This window comes from Perna viridis, chromosome 10 (assembly GCF_037379345.1).
Source record: "Perna viridis isolate PV_CMFRI_1.1 ecotype Kerala chromosome 10, ASM3737934v1, whole genome shotgun sequence".
NCBI classification, from domain to species: Eukaryota; Metazoa; Mollusca; class Bivalvia; order Mytilida; family Mytilidae; genus Perna; species Perna viridis.
Genome location: NC_142454.1, coordinates 29,892,742 through 29,917,169, shown reverse-complemented (window position 1 = coordinate 29,917,169; position 24,428 = coordinate 29,892,742). Strand labels below are relative to the sequence as shown.

The following is a 24,428-nucleotide window of genomic DNA, read 5'->3' as shown; positions in this document are numbered from 1 at the left end:
TATTTTTGAAGTTGGAGAGTTCGAAGTATTAGTACTATTAAAATTCTGTCTTCTTTTATTGGTATTCCAGGGTCTGTTCATTATGACTCTCTTGCAGAATTTTTTTTATTAATATCGTAAGTGGAAATATATAGTATGGATGTTGTTGTCCTATTAGATCCAATATCATGCATTTATACAGTAAATCATGCAGAAAATGTAAGTCCAGATTATCTATACCGGTAGGGATATTGCTTAGTACCATACATCAATGCACTTACAAATTTTCATCCTTTCAATACATAAAGTCGCGGTGATTTTAACGGAACTTTATACAGAGTAGTTCATGACGATATTTGTAAATGCGTCTTATTTTTTGTATGGATGTTGCTTACATTGTTCAACCAAAGATAAATGCACTGACCAAATACCATTCCTCTAGCACTAATAATTGTTGAGAATGACTCGTTCATTTTGTTAACATGAATCCTTCTTCGTAAGATAAAGGCCGAGTGGTTACGATTGGAAAAATACGCCGTTTATTCGATATTGTAACCCCTAAACCAACAAGTCTGTTCAGAGGGACCATCTTAAAAATGCCGCAAACTTTTAAAAATCGCCCATATATATTTTTGTACAATTGAAAAGCGTCATCTTGAGAGAAACTATTAAATTTCAATATTATATCAATTTATAAAATCATTAACTCTCACATTTGAAAAACACAATAATTACTTAAAAACAAACTTTTAGGGAAGAGGCAAAATACACATAGTAGCAAAGCCGCAACTCCGAGTATAGTGTTCATTTTTATCGAAAGAAATCACTGCACTCGCGCATAGCACATCAAGTACAAACTAAAGCTTTTCATTTCCTAAATTTAATGTCGAAACACTAATTTCATTTATTTGCGGAACAACTTTGTCTTATTCAAGCATCTTTCTGAAACAATGAATCTCCTTTTGTAACCTTGTGTATCCAATTTTGCCAAGCGCTTCGAAGCTCTATTACTTATAACGTCACTTGAAACGTTTTCAAGACTCGGTTTCAATAAAACTCATATCAATCTATATTTGTCATTCAACGTGGTGAATGCCAAAAATACGTGAAAATTTGCAATTTGAAACTCATTTTGCAAAGCTCATGTTGCAAATCGAATCGTGAACGTTGTGTTTATATTATTCGTTATATTTGCATATATGTTGTAATATTCTACGATGTCATATTATCTCTTAATCATTGAAAATGCACTAAAATGCAACCAGTTTTAGAGGCAGTTTACTCTGATTAAAAAGTCAACTTTTGTCGGAAAAAGTTTTTTTTTTACATTTTTGAATTGGTATTCATTTTATCTTTACATGCTTCTTATTTTCCGATACCTACAATAAACGATTTCACTTGAATTACTTATTAAAGTATATTGGGGTCGATTGATCTATGACCCCTCCTCTAATTAATACAAAATAGCAGAAAACAGTGGCGGATCCAGAGTTTCCAGAGTTATAGGTGGGGGGGGGGGGCAAAAAATTTCTTGATAATATCACCGGTGAGGATCAAGAAGTGAGTGTTTTTCAAGATTTATCACACACAATTTTTTAACAATTTTTTTCAAAAGGGGTGGGCCCGCAGCCCCCGCCCCCCCCCTTTTGGATAAATACGATCTTCAAAAACTACATTGATTTATCTTTCCATTGACATATGATATAGCATTATACCCTCTAGGCCCATTAAACTCGAGAACTAAAGCAACTTTTCATACCTGTCCGTAGTACTAGTACTTAGCCTATTTGATCTTGTTAATATGATCGTCGGGAATGGTCATCACGAGCAATTTTTTCATTGTCCATTTCGTTGGCGCGCATAAAATGTACTCACCAATGAGGATTAATCTTATTAAAATTTGTACATGTATATAATCATATGTATCCATGCACGTGGTCAATTCTAACAAAATGGCCCCAACGTGTTGTTTCCTACTTTTTGTCATACAAGGCGCAGTGGGTGAGTATGTTTCAATAATTTATAGAGATTGCTTTTCCGGATAATATTTTGAAATGTTATGTTAACTTTTTTTCATTTTTTATGGAGACTTTATCATTGTGTACTTCGCTTATTAGTCACTGATGGAACCAGAGACTTTGCGACAATAAAGAAACGTCATTTCAGCTGCATTTGATAATTTTATAACCCTTGTTTCCCACACAATAGGAATTACAATGAATAACAAGAAAAGAATGTGATCTGAAAGATCATGATGGGCTCCTAAAGACCGGCTTATCTATGACACCAAACTGGAGCCAAATTGCATTCAATTTAGGATAAATTTGATCTTCTCAAAACACAAGCAAATTTTTACTTGCCATGTCATTTTTACCCTTAAAACCAAATTGCATCCTAGCCGGAGAATTTCTTTTTTTTTTGGCGGGAAGTAGGCTTCCATGGCAACGAGTAACATATCGTTAGATACGCTTGCACACAACTTTAGGTGGTACCGCATACATGCATGTATACGAAGTTTCGTAAGAGTGCGCCTTACGATTTCTGATAAACAGGTCGGACAAATTCCTGAGCGGAAGAAACAGAGCAAAGTCAATAAGGTCCCAAAAATTCGATCATGATTTTTAACTTATTCGGCTAGTTCATAAAATATACGCTTTCAAATCAAGCTACCTACATGAAATTTCCGAGAATCTAAATTAAAAACTCAAAATATATTAAGTGTATCAGTTATTACGGTTGCCATATTTTGTTTGTCAATAACAGGAGTTATAGTCATAGTATTAAATACTTTGAAGTGTCAGTCTCTGTAAGAATCAGGCAGTGGGTAAAACATTGCAAGAAAACTCATGCAATCATTTGACTTTTTACACCATCATCATCAAGGAAAAATGACAATATTATTCACTTTACTTTAGTAAATTCAGTTAAAATTAATTGAAATACACTGAAAATGAACATTCCAAGGACAGATAGTTCTGTCAAAAAAATTCTGAACAAATCCAGCGATGCAGAGATCAAATAGTGTTCTTTTCAAATAGAGAAATTGAAAATGGGTTTTGACATGCATATTTGTGATATTTCTAATTTTTCCCCATGCAAGTCCGGGTGTTAAAAGAATAGGCCTGCAGCAGTGCTAAGCTTGTCGTAAAAGGCGACTAAATAGTGCTCAGAAACCTAGCCGGGGCTAGGCGCTTTGCCCACAGAGCAACTGGGATGTGTGCCCTAGGTGGTGGAATGGGGTACCCCTGGCGTGTTACATGCTGGGGTTGTCAGGCTATAATACGGGAAACCTGACCGCAACCATAGTGGTGCACCGTGTTGCACGTTAAAGAACCCTACTGTGGTATTCGATAGGAGTAGAAGCCTTTGCGCTCCGCCACAAGAGGCTAAATTGTCTGACCTTACCCATCCCTCCCTTTAACTAGTGGCAATCTAAATTTGTCGACCCTATTATCATTGTGTGCCATCCCGTTTTTTCATTTCATCATCATTCATATTCATTTTATCATCCATTTCATGTTCATTGTCTGAATATAGCTGAAATATTGCTGCTCGGACGTTAAACCCCAACAATCAATCAATCAATCATATTTCTAATTTTTCGATTCTTACAAAATCTTACACGTAAGTTTAACCACCATTTCATAACGTCCTAATTTTCTACTGTGTGTCTGTACTAATATAAACCTTCCCTTGTTCTTTTGATAAACCTTCAGGAATATGGGCATCCACTGCCTACAAATTGCACACAGACTTGCTCATGTTATGTTTTATATTATCTGTTTTTTTTAACTATGTGAAAAAAAAGCTATCAAACAATCGCTGAAAGTACTTTGCCATTGAACACTTTCACATATTGTGCTAAATTCGACCTTTCACGTTCTATACGTAATTTAAGTAACACATTTTCAAATAGAGGAAGATGATTGAAACGGTTGTTTTTATGAAAACGAAACTTTTATTAAATAGTCTAGCCGTCAATACCAGCCCGCATGGAAGCTAGCCGCTGATAACTTAGCCGTCAATAATATTCGTGAGCGGTGCGTTCAAAATTTGAATTAAGGTATTCATATAAGGAAAACGTTAATTTAAAGTAGGAATAAAAATCGGTAGATTTTTTTAAATATTGTTATATTTTTTGTCTTCAAAAGTACTATCTATGGCAGGACCGGGTCTAGATTTTTTTTAAAAAGGGGGCTCTAGATGGTTTCCCGAAAAAAGGGATCCAGGCTATTTGCTCATGTTTTGACAAATTTTGCACGGAATTAACAAAATACTCCAACAAAAAGGGGGATTCGACTCCGCCTTATGGATCTGCTAATGACTATAAGGTATAATTTCCCTTGTTTTTGTTACTCGTCGTAATACAAGTTAAGTGGGTTATTAACAAAGTCCGATTTATAATCAAATATCCAAATTGTTCAGAATTATTTTTAGTATTTTCTTTTAATCAATCCTTCCTTGCTTTCGGATAGTATACTAATTTTACCAAATTCGAAATTCGTATTGATATTCATAGATGTATGTAAAGTGTACATGTAAACTGTGTTAGTGCTTTATATTGTCCGTTTGAGATGTATTAATCACTTTTGTGGTAGTTCTGAAATCGCAAAATCTTTCCGTTATTTTCTTAATTTTCCGAGTTTTTTACACAATGTACATTGAGAATCAAACTAGATCAGACCACAGTGAAGACTTGTTTTGATGCACACAATAAAATTAGATATACATATAGAAAGCGGTAACTTGTAAATTAATTATTTTAATGCTTCATTTAAGATAATAAACGAATGCCTAACAAAGATATTTAGATAATGTAAATGCCTTACAATAATCCACAAATCCTTGTGGATATTTGGAGCTTCAAGAGTGATTCACGCTTGATTGTGTTCTTAACTTACGGTTTAATAAACAATTATTAGTTACCATTTTAATAGTACTGAGGTTTTTTTCAGTGAAGTTTTTCATTCAACAACATAAATTGTAGTCTTTACACGGAGAAATAAAATTCAAATTGTTTGTCAATAGTAAACAAAGTCAAACTACCAATCCATTGCTACTACATTATCCTGATAAAATACAGATTCGAAAACTGAGGTGTGATATGGCAAGCCAAAGTGGACAAATATAAATTTCTGATTTAGTAATATTAAAAAATATCACACATTTTGTAATATTACAAATTGAATTTGTAATATCAGAAAATAAATTTGTAATATTAAAATATCCCTTTGCAATATTGCAAAATCAGCCACATTTTTTAATATGCGATGTGTGCGCATGTGTAGAGTAGAATGGTCGACCTGAATTCTGAGGAACAAAAATATAAATAAATAGACATTTGGAAGCAGAATTTATTTTGAAATCGGTGTGAATTATGTGATAGAAGATTTCCGGGAATATATGAATTCGAATATCAACGACAAAAATGGAAAGAAACGTAAAACATCGAATACACAAAACACAAGTGGACATACAGGTGAAAAACCAGGTAAACAGAACTGTAATCACGACGCCAATGTAAACATAAACAAGGCTATCGACATAAATAGAGAACCCTTCTTAATCATGAATGCAGTAAGCTCGATACCTCCGAACTTTAACACGCCAGTATTTCAACAATACCAAGGCTTACCAAACCCAAACCTAAACCAAAGTTCTCCGGTGCATGGCTACTATAATGTCCCGTATACACCACAAGGCCCAACAGTTACACCACAACCCGTCTTCAGCCCAGTCCTAAGTCATCCGAATGAAAGTATCAAAATTGATAATCTCACCAATAAAGTAGAACAGTTATTCAACAAATTATCTATTTTGGATTCAGTGTCTGATAAACTGAACAAATTTCAATCTACTATGAACACGTTGGTGACGAATGTGGATGATGTGACGAAACGAGTGGCAGATATGGAACAAAGTATCAGTTTTCTAAATGATAAATATGAGACCAGTCTAAAGCAAAGTGCTGACATAAAAAGTGAGATACATGAAATTAAAACAAGTCACAGTGAAGTTAACATGCACGTTAACAGGCTTTCTAGAGAACTAGCAGAGCTGCGAGAACGGCACATTGATTTACAGACCCGTTCAATGCGGGAGAATCTAGTTTTCGCAGGCATACCCGAATCAAACGAAGACGAACAGAGCGATGAAACCGGGACTATCATAAAAACGTTTATGACGGAGAAGCTGAAATTCGAAGCACCAATAGAATTTGTGAGGGCTCATAGGTTTGGAAGGAAAGATAAGAAACCGAGACCAATTGTATGCAGGTTTAAAACATTTAATGACCATGAAACAGTTAGAAAAAGTGCTACAAATCTGAAAGGTACTGCGTTTAGCATTAATGAGCAATTCCCGAAGCAGATAAATGATCGCCGGAAGGAACTCTGGCCTTACTACAAAGAGGCCAAGGAGCAAGAGAAGAAGGCGTTTTTCCGACGCGATAAACTTATTATTGATGGAAGACAATTTATCCTGCATAGGCGGACGGACCCGGATATGGAAATAGACGACAGAGCGATGAGAGCGAGATACGAACAACAAGGTGCGCGACCGAAATCTCAGAAGTACGACGACCCGGACTTTGAACCAATTCGATATGGTTAGGTAAACCGTGGAGGATTAACGGACAATGATCATGAACTGTGCCAGTCAAGCGAAGACGACGACCTTGATAGTGAGAGGCATTCCTTTGTAAACAATAAAGAGAATTTGCAGTTACTGTGTTTAAATGTATGCGGGATAAAAACAAAATTAAATTATCCTGAATTTAGATCACTGTTGAATGATTTCGATTTAGTTTGTTTTACTGAAACTAAACTTGACGATTTCGATGACATTAGTAATGACGATTTTGTATTTGAATGTAAAAATAGAAAGAGATATAAGAATAAATCTGGAGGAATAGCTTTAGGCTATAGAAAGTATTTAAAGGACTTTGTAAAAGTTATTAATACAGATAGTTCGTATGTATTGTGGTTAAGTTTAGATAAGAAAGTTTTACAAACTGATCATAATGTTATTTTTGGTATAATTTATATACCACCCGAGGGTAGTATTTATGCTACAGTTGATGCTTTTTCAGAAGTTGAACTAGAGTTTCAAAATATTAATAGAACTTATGAATTTGTTTGTCTTTTGGGCGATATGAACGCTAGGACGGGTAATTTATGTGATTTTATTGAACAAGCAGTTATAGATGATTTCTTTACTGAAAACATTTTAGATATAAATGAACTTAATGAAGCTATTGTCCTTAAAGAAATGGGATTAAATATGAAAAGAAATAACCCAGATATTGTTGTAAATTCATATGGCAGAAAATATATTGAATTTTGCAGAAATAATAATGTATTTATATTTAATGGAAGAGTTGGAAAGGATTCAGTTGGAAATCCTACTTGTAAGAATAGCAGTGTTGTTGATTATATTTGTAGCACAGGAAAATTTTTGTACCTTGTTCAAAACTTTGAAGTTATGGAATTTAGTTCCCTATTGTCTGATGTTCACTCTCCTTTGGCCTTGTCGTTGAAGTCAAACAAGTTCTCCGAAGAGACTCGAGAGAAAAATGTGGCTCCAAAATCAAGGATAAGGAGATGGGACCCAGATAAAAGGCAAGAATTTGAAGGAAATCTAGATCATATTAGGATTCAGTCTTTATATACTTGTATGCTTAACGCGGTTGATAATGACGAGTTAGTTGATAAAGAATCGGTTGATCATTTTACACAAGAAGTTACGAGTATTATAATAGATGCTGCGGAGCATACTTTCGGTATATCCGATTTCAGAAAAAATTCTCGATTTCGTGAATCGCGTGCGTTATGGTTTAATACAGATTGCAGGAAATCTCGGAAAGATTTTCGCAGAGCGAAGCGACTTTATATAAAGTATGGTTCATGTTTGTTCAGAACCCGATTGAAAATGGCGGAAACTCACTATAAAAAAGTTATGGATGAGAATATTGCCAGATTCAATAGGGAGATGCAAGCAAAGATGAAGCATCTGAGACTGAATAAACCGAAGGATTTCTGGAAAATTTTCCGCCGTAGAAGTGGAAGAGAGAGTACTAATATTCCACTTGATGATTTATTTGAATTTTTTAAGGAACTTAATAGAAATAAAACTGATAGTCAACATGATTATATTATCGATAATGATATTGATATAGAAAATAATATGATTTTAAATGATATAATTACCAAAGACGAAATATGTAAAGCAGTGCAGTCTGCTAAAAATAATAAGTCATCTGGTGATGACGGTGTTATAAATGAATATATTGCTGCATCTTTTAATGTTTTGAGTGATATACTTGTATTGTTATTTAATTTGATCTTTGATACAGGTCACGTGCCTGAGGCATGGTTGACGGGTATAGTAATACCTATCTATAAGAACAAAGGGGATAAGTTGGATCCAAGGAATTATAGACCAGTTACTTTATTGTCATGTCTTGGTAAAATTTTTACTTCTATACTAAATACTAGAATGAACAAATTTATTGAAGATTTGTCTTTATTACATGAAAATCAGGCTGGATTCAGAAGTGGCTACGCCACAACTGATCATATTTTTTCTTTATATGCTCTTTTCGAACTTATATCGATGAGAAGAAAGAAACTTCATTGTGCTTTTATCGATTTTGAAAAAGCCTTTGATTCTATTCACAGAAACTCTTTATTTTATAAATTGATTGGTAATAGTATAAGCGGAAAATTTTTGTGTATTATTCAGAATATGTATGATAATGTGAAATCATATATTAGACATAATAATGAATGTTCAGATATTTTCAAGTGCGAAATAGGAGTTAGACAAGGTGAAAATCTATCACCTGTCTTGTTTTCTTTATACTTAAATGATTTACAATCATATCTAGAATCCTGTAACGTGAAAGGTCTAGAATCTATCGAAAGAGATATTGAAAATGAGTTGATGATGTATGTCAAGATATTGTTATTGTTATATGCTGATGATTCTATTTTGTTATCTGAGTCTGGAGCAGATTTACAATTGATGTTAAATAACTTCTCAGACTATTGTGAGATATGGAAATTGAAGATAAATGTTGGTAAAACGAAAATTCTTATCTTTGGAAAAGGTAGACAAAGAGATGACGAAAAGTTTTATTTAAATGGCGAAGAATTAGAAAAAGTTACAAGCTATAAATACTTGGGCGTTTTCTTTGCTAGAAGTGGTTCTTTTTTTACCACTAGAAAGTTTTTAAAAGAACAAGCTATTAAAGCTATGTACAGCTTAATACAGAATTGTCGTAGAAATAATATATCTATTGAATGTCAACTAGAGATGTTTGACAGAGCTATATTACCTATATTACTTTATGGGTCAGAAATTTGGGGTTTTGAGAATATTGACTTATTAGAGCAAGTGCATCTGCGCTTTTGCAAGACTATACCCAGATTGAAGCTTTCTACACCAAATATTATTATATATGGGGAATTGGGAAGATTTCCACTCTCATTGGCAGTTAAGATACGTATGGTTAAGTTTTGGTGCCGATTAGAGGGTAGAGAAGATAACAAATTCTCTTCAATTCTGTATAAGTTTCTGTATATCAATTTTGCTAACTATGGATTTAATAGTAAATGGATAGTTTTTATGAAAAATATTTTTGATAGTTGTGGTATGTCAAATGTTTGGACATCACCAAATCAATTCAATCCAGAATGGATTGCAAAAAGTGTTGAATTGAGATTGAAAGATCAATTTAAACAAGATTGGTTTTCAGAAATTTCAAATTCATCAAAGTGTTATTGTTATAAGATATTCAAGACTGAATTATGTTTTGAAAATTATTTTTCAATTTTACCTCCTTATTTTATGCATTTATTATGTAGATTTAGATGTGGGTCACATCGTTTGCCTGTCGAAACGGGTAGGTGGAGAAATACACCTAGAAATGAACGTTTGTGTACTTTATGTGAAAGTCATGACATTGGAGATGAATTTCATTACATTTTTGAGTGCAACTTCTTCAATGAAGAAAGAAGAAAATTTCTTTCAAATCACTTTCATACAAGGGTTAATGTATTAAAATATAACCAGTTGTTTAATTCTAAAGATGTTATTGTATTAACAAACTTGGCAAAATTTGTAAAAATAATTATGTCCAAGGTCGTACCTCCTGGTTAGATTATTTATACTCTGTATACACATGCATTGTAAATGTTTATGTAAAATATGTGAATTTTCTCTGTACTTTATGTATGAGAAATAAAGTATTCATCATTCATTCATTGAAATCGATAGTCCTTAATTATATATAAGTAGGCCTAAAATATCATCCCAGTCCCAAGATGTACTAATAGACCTTGGTCCCAGCCACCCACCTCGAAATTGGTAAGGGGGCCCCATTTTTATTTTTTTTTCAACGACAGAGGAAGATATTGAAATTCAAAATTTTCTGGAAATCAATAGACCTTAAGTAGTCCTTATATCTCATCCCAGTCCCAAGATGGACCAATGGACCTTGGTCCCAGCCACCCACCTCGAAGTTGGTACATAAGCGGTAAGGGGGCCCCTTTTTAGAATTTTCCTAACGACATAGGAAGATATGGAAATTCCAAATATTCTGGAAATCGATAGTCCTTAAGTTATCTCGTGCGGTTTTCGAGTTATAAGAGGCAAGAGGGCAAAATCCGAAAAAAGTCGACTTTTTAATTTTTTGGTCGGATTTCGAAAAATAAAAATCTTTGCCTGCATTTAGCATAGAAAATGAAGATATTTCTTATGTTTTTCGAGTTTTAATTGGTCAGTGGAATCACACTCCAAAAACCGACTTTTTTATAATTGGTCTGATTTAAAAAAATTTAATTAATTTTATTTTTTACAATATAGTGTCAAAACAATGTATTGTGTTCATAAAATTTGTAAGTCCTTTGTGTTTCAAAAACTAATATAGTGTCCACGCTTGCCTAAACTGCTCAGGGTTCGAGCACTGTGGTTTAAAAAAAAAAAAAAAAACACGGATTCAGATTCAGACACTTTGAAAATTTGGGGTGCCAGGTGGGGTTCCTCATAAAAAAGGGGATCTTAGGACATTCGTTTCCATTCGTTGTCAATTTTACACTTGGAAATGACAAATTTTCCAATAAAAAGTAGGGTTGCTAACTCCCTGTATCCTCCCCTTGGATTCGTCACTGAGAAGGGTGGCTATTTGATCTGGAAGTTTAATAATATTATTATATATACATGTACCTCACCATTACAAATATATGCACGATATATATATATATAAAGTCATCTGGATTCATTTCATACATGAATTAAACTTAACTCGCAATACATAATATCTGAAATGACACGGGTATACTTTCCAATATCATCATACAGGTGTTAAGAAGTTGGACGTGAAAGACTTTTCAATTGACCCTTTAATTAAAAGTGTATTACTCAATTTCAATAACCGATTTGTCTTATAGTTTTTCAACGTACAGTTCATTTGTAACATTTTTCTTACGTTTAAAAATTACCCCATCCAATATATATCAATATCTTTGATGTGTTTTTATTTCTAGCACTACAATGTCTAACATGTACATTCCATGGAAAGGACAATACAAGATTTAAAATCGTAAATGGTAAATTCATGAGCTGGCTCACAAAATCGGAATGCGCATGGGCAAACGATGTCCAGATGAGTGTGTCATTGAAAAATTGCAGTGAAATTCCAGGGCCAGGAAAAATGAACAAATGCGGAGACGTTGATATTAGATATAACACTGTAGGTAAGCACCTTGAAGTTTTAGGATACTACGGCCATTTTTGTATCCTAGAATCATCTACCCGGATGTTTTATTTATTAATCATTTGAATACCTGTTCAAGTAATAAGCACCCATTGATCTCTGTACCTCTGTATGGTATACATGTATAGTTTTTGCCCCAATAATGTACCCTTTCAAATGAACACAAGTTTTGATATCTTTGAATCTTGCGTTTTAGCTGGTCCGAACTTCATCAGTGATTTGAATTAACCAAAAAGGCAGAGTAATTCCGAATGAGTCATGATCCCTAGCTGGCTAACTTTAGTATGCGTACTATATAAATCCCGACCGGCAATTTGTACAACGAGTAACCTTATTTTGACAGAGAAATTCGTAAATATTTTTCCGTTATCAGAAATACATTGTAAATGTTAAAAGTACTTTCTCTAAAGCCATTCATGAAGTAAAGATACTTTTGGATAGTTTATTTTTAACAACCGACAAGAAGGCTAATTTACACGTACATGTATGAACACATTCATACTGTCTGTCAATTCTACAAGAATGTAATTACACGTACCTGTTACATTCAAATTTGTATTATTTGATTTTTTTAATTTAATTTTTTTTATTTATTATATTTTTTTTTTCATTTATTATTATTATTATTATTTTTATTATTATTTTTTATCGATTTAGGTATGAATATATCTTCTATCAAACAAATTTGTATAAAAGTTTAACTGATAACTTAGTTTTTATAATGTGATGAAAGTGAAACCTTTTAACACTCCCGAAGAAATATTAATTAAAAACAATTTTGATCATTTTTGTCAGCTCTGATTTACCATTGGCCGAAATGTTCGTCATTCATAAGGAATTATTGGTTGTCATGGTCCGAAATGTCTTTGGTTCGAATTGTCCGGCACTGATAAACATAATGGTTCTTATAATTTGCGAAACGTCTTAAAAGATTTCTTTTATACAATTTAATTTTGTTTCATTCTGTTTCGATTTGTACCGTTTAATTATGTTGTTATTACGATTTGACTCATTTTATCGAATTTTTCCGTTTCGATTCTTTCTTTTATCAATTATTTTCGTTTCGTTTTGTTTTGTTTTCGTTTTGCAATTTTTATGACCCGAGAATTATGGGTTATATTGCTTACGTAATTTTCGTAAACATCTGGGCGCCATACTGCAGACTATTATGGCCAACCCTATCTTGGAAAAGCTTTGATTCAATTTGTATTAAATTGTCGACATTAGCGAATATTTTCCGAGACTGGTTTAAAAAAATTGGCTCTCAATCGCACATATACAAGTATACGCAAATGAAGCTGCCATAATGCTGTTTTGCAACCCCTGAAAATAAAGGTACAAACCGGATATTGATGTTTTTTTCTTGCCATAAGTATACAGAACCAAGTTGATAATACAACCACAAACTCTTTAATTATGTTATGGTATCATATTTAACGTTCTTTTGAATATTTTGTCAATGATACCATGCAGTGCATGCGAGGCCAACGGTTTGTTGTACCAGCAATCGGGACATGGTATCAAACATTAAACGCCATGACTGTTTGCTGACGTTGATTATTAAATATAATTATGTTCAGTGCTTTAAGCATTACATTGTACAGGCCTGTAGCAATGGGTCAGGAAAACGAATTCGAATTGAAATCAGCCTGTAATTGAAATTAAAATTAAAAAATGAATTTCAAAAACATCAACAAATAAGATTTTATTTATTATTAAGATTCTTTGTAAAATGTGGTATTAAATATGACTGTACAAATTCGTTTTTGTTTCAATTTCAGGCTACGGAACGCCTGGTTACTTGCACATTCGAGGATGTTTCATTGTTGATAATAGAACGGAGGGCGGTTGCTACTACCTAAACCATCAATCTGACAATATGTTCAAACTATTTAGTTTACATGCTAATATAAATAAAGCTGATAAAAGCAGTATGGATGGATTAATGTGTATCAACACACCGGAAGTGCCATCTGCGTGGCAAAATTTTAACTCCGCAGAGAATGTCGTCAACCCTACATATGCCATTTTGTTTTGCTGTCTGATTGTTACATTTCTTAAAGACATGGTATAATTTTCGGAGTCACATTTCGTTTTGTTTTTTACGTAAGATTTGTGAGGACCATTAATAAAGATGATTAGAATTATTATGTATATACAATTTGTATTACTATAATATCGTAATTACAATATGATTATTGCAGATTGGAAAACGACTTTTCATATTTTTTTCTAAAAATATTCATGCAACAAGAAGAAAAAATAGATAAATATGTAGGAAGAATAATATATAGGTGGAAGGAAACGCAACTGCCACAAAAATATATGTATTTGTAACATACCAACGAAACAAATAATAAAATAAATAGATAAATTAAAAGAAAAACACCTATACATGTAAAACCAACGTTTATAGAGCTAAAAATGTATTACAAAGGGTCCCCAATCGTCCCTCGTGATAATTTGAACATGTAAACATGTACTATCCTTAAAAATAAAGATTGCCGACGAAGTACAATATGTTTTCTTTAAGTATAATTTTCTACATCACATTCAGGAAATAACGCATGGCACGCAATGTTGATTTTCAATACAGTTTACTTCGAACGCAACTAAGTTATCAGGGGCGTAGCTGCCTATACGCAAATACGCAGTAACAAGTAAAAAAAAAATAAAAACACACATTTTAAAGATGAAATAAAGGTTTTATGCAATGATTCACTGGGGGCCTTGAGCGACCCCCCCCACCCCCCACCCCCCCAGACCCCTCGCCGTAATTTTGCGTACAAATAAAACAGGCCTAACTACGCCCCTGGTTATCAGTATTTGGCCAATCGGGGAATAGAATTGCGATCATGTGACTTGCAAATGATAATTTATTCTTTATATGTACGTTAATAATTTCCGGTTTACCTGCACATACGGTAAAGTTTTGCTGTCGTAGAGAAACTGGAATTAATGCGGTTGGTGTCGTAGCAAACCCACTTAATGATATTTTGTACCAGTTCCTGGGAGAATATTCGGGTGACACTGTAGATCTGGTAGTATTGTATTGACACACCGGAAGCACAGGCCCTTGGGACCAGGATTATTTTTTATCACAGAAATATTATTTAATCATTTTGTTTTTCCATATATGAGTTATTATGTGTGTTCTCAGACATGTCCACTTGCTTTTTAATGCTGTTTATACTATGCCCAGTTTTTCGTCTATCTCCTTCTCTAAAATGCCTCTGTAATTTCGTAACCAAGCCAACCAATTATAAAAATGTTTGAGGTAGCTCCATTAACGTTGTATTTTAAGTGGAAGTGTAAGAATCCGGCAAAATCGGAAAAATCAGAAACATGCATGTAAAAAAAACACCAATCTAACAATATAATTTTACCTAAGGATGCTTTCTCTATTTGAAAAGACCATTATTTAATCTATGCATCATGCTCTGGATTTGCTCAGAATGTTTTTCGGTAGAAAGTTAGAAAAATGAAGTTTTTGACAGAGTTATCTGCTCTTTTAATGTTCATTTTCACTGCAGTTTAATGAAATTATAACTCAATTTACCAAAGTGATATGGAAAATCTTGGCTTTTTTCCTTTAGACTGATGGTGCAATTAGTTAAATTAAACTTTCAAAATGGATTTTTTTTTATACGATGTTTCACCCACTGTCTGATTCATACTTAATGTAATGCATTTTTTTCAAAATAAAATATTGTATTGATAATATTGCCGAATAAAAATAGTATTCGTCTCGTAAAGAATAAAAAAAATGCATTCAGCTCGAAACTTGGGATTATTATCGGCTAAACAATCCTGTACGAATGTTCCAATTTCTTTTATACTAGACGAATATTACTTTTTTTTAATGTAATCTATACTAACATCTAAAATTCGCAGCGCATGCCTTTATAAAATAAACAAACACAAATAGCATTATGGGCATACAAAATAAGCGACAACATATCAATTTTTTGTCTAATTTTTACATTATATACCTATCTTTCCCGCGTTATCTTCACATCTTTTTTGTGTAACGGTATCCTTTTCTCAGACATTCCAGTGTTTTTAGGGATTGTTTAATATTTATCCAATACTTTTAGTTTTACTTCTACAATCTTCTGAACAACTACAATCTACTGAAGATACTGTTACTTTTCTCTGCGCATGCTATTTACAAGTTACTAAATTAAACTAGTGAGCTTAAATTTTAACAATAAGTTAGAGTCAGTTTAAAACTATGTACATAAGGAGATGTTTTATGACTCATTTTTGTCTGTAAGTGTAAGTTGAAATGGCTGTTTTGAATAACTAATAACAGTGATAACTGGTATACTATTTGATGGTTTTTGTAAAGAAAGATTTCAATGTTGTCCGTCTTGTAACCGTCACTCATAGCAATGTTGACTGGTATACTATTTGATGGTTCTTGTAAAGACAGATTGCAATGTTGTCTGACTTGGTTTATTCTGGCTATTCCAACATTTTGAATTTTACATGTAATAAGTAAGAATTCTATGTTAGAGTAGCCACAATGTTTTTGTAAACAAAGGATTAAATTTGTTTATACTGTAACATTTTTAATTGGTATGAGGAAAATACAGGTGATTCTCTTTTTAAAGAAAAATGACAATAGTTTTAAATATGTACTTTATTAATACATGCATTAATCCATGCATTTCTATCAATTGAACTCAAACAAACTTGTAAAGCATCATAAAATGCACTTTACTGAAAACAAGTGATATGTTAAAAAGCAAAAAAAGTACATTATCATCATCATATTAATATTCAGCATGTTCTAGATTAAGCTGCATCTGCATACTCTACTACACTGATCGGTTAACACACTGATTTGATGGTTCTTTCTCTTGAGGGTAGTGTAGTCGCCCCGTGCAGTTCCGGGTGTTAAAAGAATAGGCCTGCAGCAGCGCTAAGCTTGTCGTACAAGGCGACTAAATAGTGCTCAGAAACCTAGCCGGGGGCTAGGCGCTCTGCCCACAGAGCAACTGGGATGTGTGCCCCAGGTGGTGAAATGGGGTACCCCTGGCGTGTTACATGCTGGGGTTGTCAGGCTATAATACGGAAAACCTGACCGCAAACCATAGTGGTGCACCGTGTTGGGAAAGATGCCACGTTCCTCGCACGTTAAAGAACCCTGCTGTGATATTCGATAGGAGTAGGAACCTTTGCGCTCCGCCTCAGGAGGCTAAATTGCCCGACCTTACCCATCCCCCATTTTTCCAGTGGCAGTCAAAATTTGTCGACCCTATTATCCTTGTGACCCATCCTTTTTTTTTTTATTTCATGTCCATTTTATCATCCATTTCATGTTCATTGTCTGAATATAGGTGAAATATTGCTGCTCGGACGTTAAATCCCAACAAACAAAACAAACATCTTGAGGGTAGTCAGTCTGATATTCTAGATCCTAAAAAAAGGGACCTGTCTCTTACTCCTCCCACACCACAGAATGGAATTGAATGAAACTTTCACAGAATCTTTATTACCCCTTAATAAACTAATGAGATTGGATTCAACTCTCTCATACTCTTTATTGCATGTATGATGTTCCTTTTGTATAACCCCTTCCAAATCACGTCGAAAGGTGCATGTTATCAAATGATGAAGTGGGGGAGGATTATCACGTTAGTGAGTTTGATATTAATACATTGTAATCAAATGTAATCAAAATTGTTTGGAGAAATCATTGATTATCTGTTTTAAACTAATTACGACATTTAAGAATTAAATTTAAATACTTAAACTAAATAAAGAAACATTTCACAAAAATGTTTATATCTTCTAAAAATCAGGTACAATTATCACTATAATGATTAACATCTTCAATATAGTCAGAAATCAACTTTTAATTCCAACATAAAGTTGAAATATTTTTCGACTTTACCTATAAATCTAATTAGGGGTTAATTATTATAACAACACTTTATATTGTAAAAACATCATTCTATTATTTCCATGTTGGAATAGCCAGAATATGAAATTTAAAAATGTTGGTATAGCCAGAAGACAGAAGCCAAAGTGTATGTTTCTGTATTGTCTGAGAGGTGGAAGTTAATGATTGCATCTAGGGGATAATTAATTTTATATAACCCTATTTATTATGTGTCTGAATTCTATGAGCTACAGAATGAGGCTTCTACAATTTAGACGCTGTACCATGTTTGAGACAATAGATGTATTGTGATACGTGTTAGTCACAGACCTAACTGCACGCCTTTGTATTATTACTATTTTGTTTATGTAATCTATAGTGTATTCATCCCATACAGAGCAGCCATATTCTCGTAATAGCCTGACTAGCGATTTATATGCCTGCTCCATTACATTTTTACTTTGGTGGAACTGATGTTTAAATTTCTTTTTAGGATGCTTAATGTATTGGTGGCTTTATTGCATATGTTGTTCACGTGACTGTGCCATTTAAGGTCAGATTGGATAGAAAACTAAGATATTTAGCTTAATACACATGTTCAAGTGTATTGCCATGTATTTACAGGGTTTTTGTTACTAACAAATGAAAGAACATTTAATTTACATTTGTCAGGATTGAATGCCATGTGCCATTTTTGCTCCCATTCTACTAGTTTATCTATATCATACAGTTGCTGTTAGATTTAACTTCTAGATCATCGGCGAATAAACGTTTTGTTGAATTTAGGCGTATTGGCATATCATTAATATAAGATAAAAAGAAACTGGGTCCCAGTACAGAACACTGGGATACCCCTGACTGAACGTCAACATAGCCAGATGTTTCACCCTCGATGACAATTGCTCAGGTAAAATTAGATAGTAAGCTATGTATTCATTAATTAGTTACGCCTTGTGTACGTACCATACATGTAGTTTTTAAGCTGAAAAGTGAGTAGATTGTGACTGACTTTATCAAATACTTTACCGAAATCCATGATTACTACATCTGTAAAATAGCCCCATATTTTCATTATACAATCCGGTTCTTGTGTACAGAGATAATTGAAAGATCATCCGGAAATGCATATATCATTAGAAAATCATTGTACTTAACTTGAACTCTAACTGTAAATTCTTATTCAAACTGGATGCTTAGCCACATCCCTCACACGGGACCCCTGACAAATTTCGCTACACACATATACTCAGCATGGAGGAAACGCACCGCTTATGTTTATTTGTTAGAGGCACGTATCTTTAAAAACATATTACTAAATAAACTGGGATTTGAAATTTTGTAAGTGGAATTCATGTAAATGTAGTATCAAACCATTTTCCAATGTTCAGTTTTGATTTCTCAAAAGTATTTGGTCACACATCAGCTTTATCTTTTTGACAGAAAAGATAAACAAGTACTATCTTTAAAAAAAAGATAGCCGACGCAGTAAAATTTGCTCCTTTTACTTATAATTTTCTACATTTCATTCAGGAAATAACACATGGAACACAATTTTGATTTTCGATACAGTGTTTTTGAACGCCACTAAGTTATCAGTATTTGGCCAATTTGGAAACAGAATTGTGATCAGGTGATTTGCGTTTCCATGGAAGAGCGTCTTTATGGTTAAGGGTAAAAAGCGAAATTATACCGACTGCATCGGAAAAATATTTAACATAATTACAATTGAACTCAATATAATAATGCTTCACTACAAAATAGTTCAAAAGAGATTGGTTGATTGATTATGGTTTAACGTCCTATGGCAGGTATTTCACAATCGGAAATTACCCTGTTTTCACTAAACCAACATGTTGTGTCTTCTTTATAAAGTTCAAGGTTCAATATATTTTATTTTATCAATCATGGGCCCGTAGGGGCAATGACAAGACATTAGTTATGATTAAATGCGCAGATATATGTATAAAGACAATTTAAGACTAACAATAAGGTTTTTGGTGTTTTTTGTTGTTGGTACAACCATGTTCAGTTTCATTAATACATCAACATCAACAAGAAATTATTATTCGTATGATAGTGTATTTGTCAGGCAATGAGACCAGGGAAGCAGAAAACTAGGCATTGTTTTTCAGCATATGATGGGCTTACACAATGGTCAATAGTTTGCTACATACATGTATGTAACACATAATGCAAACAACAGTCCGCAAGTAGTCGTATTATCCTACGCAGACACACCATACAGATTCCTATCCAACCTCTGTCCTACATGTTGTATGCTAAGCGGAAAAGCAGTGACTAACAATTGTATAACAAACCCGGGGATCGGAGACCTGACCTCCCGCACTCGAGGCTAGCACGCTATCAGGAAAGAAACCATGAGCCTCTTGTTTTCGGGTCGAATAGAAAACTGACTAGAAATAAACTAATGATAGCAAAATATGATGTCTTATCAAAACGTGGAAAAAATACAAGTTTTTGTTATATATCATACATGGCAATATTACGTAAAAAAAAAATGATTGCAGAAATCAATAATTCCCAATGATTCCAAGTTTTTAGTAGAGTCTGGTTTACTCAAACACTTTTGTTGTTTTTTTTCGTCATTTTTCAGCACTGAATGAGACTTATAAAACTGGTGGGCTTTAATAATAAGCACAAGTTGTAATAATGAATGTGAACTTTATTCTTGCTCGTTACAGATACCATGAACTACATTTAATACATAATCAGTAGAAGGACAAACATTACAAATCTTGAAGTTTTCAGGCTCTTCAAACAGATTATTTTCAGTCAATTATTTACTCGGCGGGTGTTTCTAGGAAAGCAGAGACCGTTTACCCTACCAGTGCACCTGGTCCTTGCTCCCAGTTTTTAGTAGAGTCTGGGTTGCTCAATTACTTGTAATTTTGTTTGTACGTGTTTGTTTGTTGTTGTTATTATTTTATTTCTGTTATTTCATGATAATTTATGTGTCTATTTCCCTGTTTAGTCGTCAGCTTTGGAATGTATTCTTTTGATTACTGCTCGAATCTTGGTTCCTTTGATTACTCTTTCACTTTCAAGACAGCTTCCATATGCATTGCATGGCAGATTCAGTGAGGGATGGGGTGGGGGAGGTGGAGAAAGGCCACCCTAATAAAATAGATTTTTGAATACTAGTATTATTTTGATTAATGCGCAAAAGTCAATCTAATAAAAAATGTTCCCATATTTCATTAGGCCAAATTTCGGCCCTCGATTTAACCTACGCCTCTTTCTGAAAATCTATGGATCTTCCTTTTGTGTACAGATGAGATCAGTTCTAACCTGTCACAAAACTGTCTTACAACTGCCAGAAGAACACTTCTATGACAGAGTTAGAACAGTTCTTAATCAGCTCTTTTGACAGTTCTAACAGAGCCGACTCTACTAGTAGAACTGTTCTACATGTAATAGACTGGCTCTACCAGTAGAACTGTTCTAACAGAGGGACTCGACTGGTAGAATTGTTCTCGTTAAGCTAGACCTGCCTGTCATAACAGCTATCTCTGTCGTAAAGCTGGATCTGCTAGAACTATCATAAGAGCTGGATCTAGAACTGCATGTTCTTAAGGGTACCTTTAGATGCATACTCATTTGTACTGAATCTCATTAAACGTGGTAAGTATGCACAAAAACGCGGTAAATCTTTCAACAGAGTGAGAAATAATTTTTCTCTTGTCTAAAAGAGTTGCTTGTATACATGTACATGTATGTAACAAATATAAAAAGAACATTTTTCATGTCAGGAACCAACCATTTTTACTAGGGGGAGGAGGATGGTTGAGATTTTATGTTGAATAAGAAAATGAAAAACAATTAAAATAATAAAAAATGGTCGTTTCCTCAGTATTGGCGAAAGATTCATACATTAAATACAATAGAACTGTTCTATATGTACAGAGCAAAGAAAAGAACGATAACTACAACACTAAACACTGAACTTGGCTTATTTCCCTTCCCACGTGGACCGTCAATGCAGAACTCTCCGTTGAAATCACCAAGTGTTGACCCTGTAAGTATGTCCTTAAAAACATTAAGGAACTCCAGGTGCTCATTAACGACACTTAGATCTTGGTAGCATTTTGGTTCCAGGGTTCTTTCTACGCTAAAACATCCTCTGTGATACACATTGACTTGAAGATCTGAAATGACAGACACAAAACATCTAATGAAGCAATCATTTGATTTGTAAGGATAGTAGGATAAAATCATCTATCCGGCGTATTGTTTTTTTTAATTAAAAAAAACAATTTAAAATTTTATGACAATGTAAAATCGATATCCTGCCTCTTTTGACTAATTTGAGGAAAATTTTGATCTTTACTTTTTATTTCAAATTTCTTCCAACCCCCAACCCCCACTCCCGCCCTTTGCTCAAAATATTCTTTGTGAATGATCACCTTACACCTCTTTAAATCAAACCATTATTCTTATATGGTTTTTATTTTCGTTTCTGTTTATACACAAAGTAGCTTCGATGATAATGACTTCGTCGACTCACAAGTTTTAAAATCTTACCAAAACTTGTTATCAAAAGCGATATCTTTATGTTAAGTTTTCCAGACGTTCTCCCACATCTACTGACTCGTTGTAACTCTGTAGCAGGACATGTGTCCCGTGTTATCCGGGTAGATGGTTGCGTTGCTCTTTTGCAGTTGGGTACCCGGTATTGTGATTCAAGAATGCCGAGTAATGGTTGTATCTCCTTTGGTATAGCAGAACTTGAAATCTCAACATCAGTACACGTGATGCATTCTGAAATAAACTTGAACCATAACGTACTGAGACGAACCTATGGATTAAGAAAAAGACCATGCATTTGATTCTAGGGAGATGGATGGGGAGGGTTGGTTGTGGGGTGGTGCTAACTACATATATTAATATTTAATTACAAAAAATGCAAATCTGGAAATTATGCACATACTGCTATATTTTTTTTATTTTCATTATATTGTGCAGGCGAATCTTGGGACCAGGAAATTCAATTTTGTTTATTTATAAGTGGGGACCAGAATATTTTTTTCATGCCAAGATTCGTCTCTTAAGCTGAATTGTTTTTGGTATTTGGCATGTATATATAAAACAGCCGGAGGTTGGCTATCACCTGGTCCATTTGAATATATTTACATCGGGTCTCTAGTGGAGATCAGTTCAGACCCGTCTGAAAAGTTTTTCCAAAAATTTCTATGATAACTCAAATCAAAGTCTTCAAATCTTATAATGCCACGAGCAGTTAAAATATTCTCAGATATTAGTAATTTTTCCTGTTTTCAAAGGCCTTTGGAAAAGCATTGATATATATACACTCCTTGAGACATTCACGTTTCCCATTTTAGCGTTCTTGCATCGTTTAATCGTTCATTTACACATCGTTTTGCGTTCGTGCAAACGCACGAGAGAGGCGTCCGTTTTTTTTTTGTACTTTCAATTGATTATTTCCTTGATTTAACTGTTATTTATATATTTTTTCTATTATAATTTTTAGATAATTTCAATAATTTTATTTTCTATTTTTTCTATCTGCATTATATGTCAATATTATTATTTTTCTTCGTTCGTCTATCGTGCGTTTAAACGCACGATATGAACGTTCGTCTATCGTGCGTTTAAACGCACTCTAGGAGAGTTCGTTTATCGCGCGTTTAAACGCATGTTGGGAGCGTTCGTTTATCGTGCGTTTGGTGAGCGTTTAGCGTGCGTTTGGGTATCGTGCGTGCGGGAAACATAAACGTCTCAAGGAGTGTATATATATATTTGGATATTACTACGTTTGTAAAAGACGGGGAAATGTCCATGGATCTTCACAGCAAACCAACTGATAGTCACCAATATTTATCTCCCAATAGTTTTCATCCAAAACATTGTACTAAAAGCATACCATACAGCCAGGCACTTCGAATTCGGCGCATTTGCTCATCTGACGATGCCACCAACAAACGTTTAGATGAACTCCGTGGTCATTTGGTATCGCGTGGCTATAAATATACAGATATAGATCGGGGATTTGAACGTGCCAACAACATCAGCCGTAAAGATCTCCTCGAGTACAAACCTAAGAAAACGAACAAAAGGGTTCCTTTTGTGCTTACATACCATCCAGCCTTTGGGAAACTCTCGCAGCTACTGCATTCAAATTGGGAAGACATTCAAAAACATCCTAAGCTCTCCAAGCTCTTTCCTGGGGCCCGGTCCTGGCATTCCGTAGACCTAGGAGCCTAAGAGATGCCCTAGTAAGAGCAGAGACTTCATCTCAGCCCAAACAAAATACAACGGGCCAGTGTCGACCATGTGGAGATAAAAGATGTAAGACCTGTACCGAGATACTGTACATCAAAACGTTTGAAAGCTGGAAAGGAATTTGCCATCTTTTGCGACGTGACTTGCGAAACCGAAAATACTATATACTTTCTCCAGTGTTGATATGGTATGCAGTACGTTGGCGAAACAGACTAACCTTTCAACAGACGTATGAATGGTCATCGCAGTCATCGCAGTGACTACAAATGCAAACCAGACCTCCCTCTAAGTTGCCATCTTAGATTCGCTGGACACACCCAGAAGGAACTCCACGACATTGTTGTTACGATCATAGAACATAAAAACTGGTCAAAATGTAAAAGAATGTCTCGGGAAAGCTTTTAGATGAAGAAATTACAAACAACTTCTCCAGATGGAATAAACGAGAAAAAATATTCATTTTTAGGTCTTGGTCTAAGGCTGGTACAGCACTACATGCATACGCCGTACTACTATATTTGA

The 24,428-nt window shown here is 34.1% G+C and overlaps 3 protein-coding genes across 4 annotated transcripts in view; 2 read left to right on the top strand and 1 right to left on the bottom strand.

The window, feature by feature from the left end:
* The window catches only part of LOC148605307 (uncharacterized), a 60,232-nt gene that overhangs the window by 17,593 nt on the left and 18,211 nt on the right, over nucleotides 1-24,428 (bottom strand). The window contains exons 2-3 of one of the 2 annotated variants that reach the window (XM_088551196.1): nucleotides 22,188-22,424; nucleotides 20,308-21,811 (exon numbers count right to left, since the gene is read on the bottom strand). The exons of the other annotated variant lie outside the window; for it this stretch is intronic. Coding sequence (XP_088407322.1) covers nucleotides 21,558-21,811; nucleotides 22,188-22,424 — 491 coding nt within the window. The 3' untranslated portion in view covers nucleotides 20,308-21,557. Of the gene's footprint in view, nucleotides 1-20,307; nucleotides 21,812-22,187; nucleotides 22,425-24,428 lie in introns of those variants that run through there. 2 annotated transcript variants of the gene reach the window in all.
* On the top strand, nucleotides 1,923-14,259 carry LOC148605308 (uncharacterized). Its single transcript, XM_088551198.1, has 3 exons — nucleotides 1,923-1,980; nucleotides 11,526-11,735; nucleotides 13,537-14,259. The coding sequence occupies exons 1-3, from the start codon at nucleotides 1,932-1,934 to the stop codon at nucleotides 13,827-13,829; spliced, it is 552 nt and encodes a 183-aa protein (XP_088407324.1). The 5' UTR covers nucleotides 1,923-1,931; the 3' UTR covers nucleotides 13,830-14,259.
* LOC148605309 (uncharacterized) lies at nucleotides 5,383-6,687 on the top strand. The gene has a single exon (XM_088550028.1). The coding sequence runs from the start codon at nucleotides 5,383-5,385 to the stop codon at nucleotides 6,589-6,591; it is 1,209 nt and encodes a 402-aa protein (XP_088406154.1). The 3' UTR covers nucleotides 6,592-6,687.

Excerpts from the sequence above, each read along its gene's own strand:
- LOC148605308 (XM_088551198.1), top strand. The coding sequence starts at position 1,932 with ATGGCCCCAACGTGTTGTTTCCTACTTTTTGTCATACAAGGCGCAGTG. Across the intron at positions 1,981-11,525 it reads TGTCATACAAGGCGCAGTGG|CACTACAATGTCTAACATGT; the intron begins GTGAGTATGTTT and ends TTTTATTTCTAG. Across the intron at positions 11,736-13,536 it reads TATTAGATATAACACTGTAG|GCTACGGAACGCCTGGTTAC; the intron begins GTAAGCACCTTG and ends TTTCAATTTCAG.
- LOC148605309 (XM_088550028.1), top strand. The coding sequence starts at position 5,383 with ATGAATTCGAATATCAACGACAAAAATGGAAAGAAACGTAAAACATCG.